Source organism: Atta cephalotes (genome assembly GCF_000143395.1).
Source record: "Atta cephalotes unplaced genomic scaffold scaffold00002, whole genome shotgun sequence".
Classification (NCBI taxonomy): domain Eukaryota; kingdom Metazoa; phylum Arthropoda; class Insecta; order Hymenoptera; family Formicidae; genus Atta; species Atta cephalotes.
In genome coordinates, this window is record NW_012130066.1 from 14,218,368 (window position 1) to 14,222,962 (window position 4,595).

A 4,595-nucleotide genomic window follows, 5' to 3' on the forward strand; every position below is an offset into this window, starting at 1 on the left:
AAACTTTTATCTGAAACATTTTCATTTTAAATTTAAGAATTTTGAGAAAACCAGCAGGATAAATTAAAATGGGACATTCTATAACTATATCACATTCGTGTGTGTGTGTGTGTGTGTGTGTGTGCGCGCATGTGTGTTTTATGTAGTTTTTGTAAAAAATGACGTTATCATTACCTTTAAATAAAAAGTAAATAATAGTCATTGTTTACACCCAACGACCCTTTTATTCTTTTATTCTTGATTTATACCCAACTTAAAGGAGATCTCGAACAGAGCGTCTACCCCATCAAAACCTATTTTTGGACCTAATGTAAGTCGCATTCATCTACCAGTATCTATCTTTTTATACTTTATAGCTTCAGGCCATCTATTTGTGTTTACATGCGTTAAAGCTAGTTAAGGGATGTATGGGGTATATTTAAGGCTCGAATTCAAGCAAAGAAAAACCTACCTATATAAACTACATAGCAACGTCCACTTTTCTTAATGTAAATCGTTCACTTTTCAAGACTACATGTAGCACGGTTATATGGTTCATATCAAATATCGATCTATCATCTCCAATTAAAATCTTAAAAAGAGGACGATGTATCCTAAGAACGTTGCTACGTAATTTACATCCACTTTGTCAGAGAGTAGTACGCAACATTTTGATTACAGATTTTGGGCCGTCTTCTCTCAGATTTCTCTCTATCTCTCTATCTCAAGTCTCGTTCCAATCTCAAAACTCAGATTTCAAATCTGAAATCAGCAACCTAAATTTCAGTACTAGTGGCTAATCATCAAATTCGATTCTTCATGACTGTTTGTGACTGAGCGAGAAATGCGAAAATCATAGTGAGAATGAGATAAACTACGATGATGTTACATAATATAATGGGCCGAAAATCCATTTAGAAATTTTTAAGAAAGTGTGAGGTAAAGAATTAAAATATTTATAATATATTTATAATATAATATATTTATAATATTTATAATAAAGTTAAGTAGCGATATTTTAAAGGTAATAATGAACTTTATAGAAAATTTCAATTTCAATTTCAATTGAATACATCGTAAATAGAAATCTATTTAACATTGCATTAAATGAAGATTAAAATTTTTATGTGTTATTATGTAATTTGAAAATTATTACTTTTTCAGATATAGTTATAGCATTTAATACATTTTGATGCAAATGTGGCAAATGGCCTATCTTTCAAGTCTTCCTCGCAGTATTCTCTATCTTAAATTATGTTCATGTAGTTACTTGTAATTAATCATTTTATTAATGCAAGTTGACAGTTTCGACTTAACTTTCCATCAATGATACTCAGAATTATGTCATAAGTCTTATTCGTGTCTTCAAGAATTCTGATTCCTGCTGATATTATACTTGTTGAATTTCAGACAGTTGAATTTTTTTTTCTGTACACACACATACACACGCGCGCGCGCAGAAGAAATTCAACTTACCTGAAATCTATATTTAACAAGATATTAGCAGGAATCAAAGTCTTTGAAAACACGAATAAAACTTGAATACTTCTGACATGTCTGTTTCAAACGTATCGTTGATGAAAAATTAAGTCAAAACTGCCAGCTTGCACTAATAAAGTGGTTCATCGCAGGCCAACGTGAACGTAATTTAAACTATGGAATACTGCGAGCAAGTTTTTCAAGATAGATTCACATTTGTGTACTATGTCTAAATGCTATATCCGAAAAAGGATAATAATTTTCAAATTATATAACACATAAAAATTTTAATCTATCTTTATTTAATGCAACATTAAATAGATTCCTATTCATGATGCATTCAATCAAAATTGAAATTTAATTCTATAAAATTCATTATTTGTATCTCTAAAAGATCTACTTAACCTTAACGTATTATAAGTATTATAAGTATTGTATCTCTAAAATATCTACTTAACCTTATAAGTATTATAAACATATTATAAATATTTGCATTTTTTACCTCGCACTTTCATAAAAATCTCTAAATTGATTTTCAGCCCATTATACTACTTCATCACACTTTATTTCTCGCCATGATTTTTTCACTCAGTCACAAGTAATGAAGAATTGAATTTGATGATTAGCTACTAGTATTGAAATTTAGATTACAGATTCGAGATTTGAAATCTGAGATTGGAATGAGACTTGAGATTTGAGGAACGACTATGAATTCTGGCTTTAGCAGGAAAGAAGAAAGTCACATCCGCTGATTAAATTCCTCGCATCTTAAGTCAATATTCATAAAGTGCGTTCTACTTAATGCAATTAGTAACCCCACGTATATTTTATCTTTGTTTAATATTTGATGACAAGAAGGGTAAAATGACACTCGCAAATATTGCGAATGTTAAATGGGACCCACTTTAAAGCCAGATAATATACACAACACAGGTCGCAGGGTGTAAGTGAATGTGTATTTCAGATTATAGTAGATTGCAGACTGTAGGATACAAAGATGTGTTAATATAAGTTGAAGGAGACACCCAAGTTCCTGCGCCCTGCAACCTATTAAAATACATTTGTTAGGTTAGTTTCTAGTTTTGCGACTTTCGTTCTGCGTGCTATGTAGATCGGACTTAAATGCGCGCGCGCGCGTGAGAGAGAGAGAGAGAGAGAGAGAGAGAGAGAGATTCTTATATTTAAGAGTCTCAAGTGCAATTTTAAAATATCATAAACCAATCAGAGATGCGTCGCATTAAGATATTTAAAATAGTTTTAAAATAAGAATACCGGCCTTAGAATCGCGCAAGTATTCTCAAGAAGTACTTGCGTTCGAGCCGTATGGACACACCTGCAGTTGATCCGAGGTGATGACGTTGAAAGTCGTGCCATTGGTCGAGTTTGCTACGCCGATGATGGAGCCCACAGGAAGAGAGACTGGTACGCCGACCCCGGGTACGCCCGGAACACCCGATACCGTAGTGACACTCGCCGTGACCGCGACAGGATGTGCCTCGTGCTCACTCGTCAGCGTAGCCGCCTCCTCGGTCTCGCTCGTCAACGGTTCGGACATGTCCGGTAGCACGGCGACACTTTCCGATGTTTGACTCTCCTCCATTTCGGCTGTTCTCGTCTCGTCTCGCCTCGTCTCCGCGCCTCTTCGCCAGTTCTCGCACTCTTTACTACAGTTGCCTAGTGCAGTCGCCACCGTAGCGCCGATATCTCACCGATTTGTCACCAAGCGCTGAGCACGATTCGCTCGCGTTCCTCGTTCGTTTGCGCAATGATATCGGCGCACGCTTAGTGGGACGCTGCGTAACGACGTATGTACATACTTACATACGCTACTTCTATTATAAACAGCAAGAGTCTTCAAAGGCATCATCTTTCCTTGCGCTGTATATGTTTCCGTTATATTTTTATGCATATTATGGTTGCATAGTGTGCCATAATTGACTGACAGTACTGAAAATCTGTACATATAGTGTACGTGACGTAAACTATAGATTTTTAGCACTGGCAATAAATTTGAAACGCAACCTAAGTATATGTTGCATTGCAAATTAAAAATAAATAAATTTTTGTTTTTCAGTTAAAAACGGATATCTATAGTTCTAGTTTACATCGAGTTTAATTGATACGCGTACTAACTAATATCTTTCTATCTTAATTTCGATACATTAAAAAAACGGTGTACTAAGCTAGTTCAATATGTATATTATGTATCTACATAATGAATTAACCATATTGTATACGTCTATATGCATCGTCGAAATTAAAATAATTTAATAGAAAGTTACTAGTTCGTACGCGTATTATTGGGTGCGTTCCGACATTCACTGCCAATGCTGAAACTATATAGTATATGTTACGTGCGCTATAGATTTTCGTCACTGGTATTGAATATCGGAACGTACTCTATATAAGTATAAAGAAGGTTTGTAGATCTGTATTGTATATGCTTATATATATGTTTCAAAGCTACCGAACGTTAAGAAAGAATCGCAAAATTACGTGTAATTTAAATTACACGGAAAGAATTTTTTCTTAGAGTTTATTCTGAAAATATTATAGTCATGGGACAACATTATATTTAGAAGAATTTTAATATAAATCTCTCTCTCATTCGTTAATAAAACTACAATAAAATATAAAATCAGTTTAATTTTACCGAGGTGCATGGTAAAAATCTTTAAAATATTGTATTGTATCACACCTACATTTTTAAGATAAATTTTAAAAGAAAATTCTCGTCATGTACCTATCGTTATATTTTTTTTCACAGTGAATTGATATATTCAAATCATTATTTTTTATTCTTTTTTTATATAATAAATTGTATTTTAATCGATATCTTTTTAAGTTAGGTTGTTCCACTTTTCAATAAACTTCAGTTTACTGTCTTACTTTCTTAGGGCTGGTTATTCCACCTTTTGATAAATTTTACCTGTTGAGTAAGAAGCAAGATTACTCAATCACATGCGCGGATTATCAGATTTATCTCACAGGTAAAATTTAAAGTGGAATAATCGGCTCTTACTCTTTTATGCTTTTACTTTTTTACTCTTTTATTTATCTAGTAGATAAATTGTTATACAGTTTATTGGAAGAAGGAATAACCGACTTAAATAATTTTTTCGGGATTTTAACTATGG

General features: G+C 33.3%; 1 protein-coding gene across 1 annotated transcript in view; it reads right to left on the reverse strand.

The window, feature by feature from the left end:
* LOC105622275 (deformed epidermal autoregulatory factor 1) overlaps positions 1-3,079 on the reverse strand; it is a 37,477-nt gene extending 34,398 nt beyond the window's left edge. The window contains exon 1 of the mRNA XM_012203698.1: positions 2,792-3,079. Within this exon, the coding sequence (XP_012059088.1) occupies positions 2,792-3,058 (267 nt within the window). The 5' untranslated portion in view covers positions 3,059-3,079. The remainder of the gene's footprint in view (positions 1-2,791) is intronic.
* Positions 3,080-4,595: the final 1,516 nt, after the last annotated feature.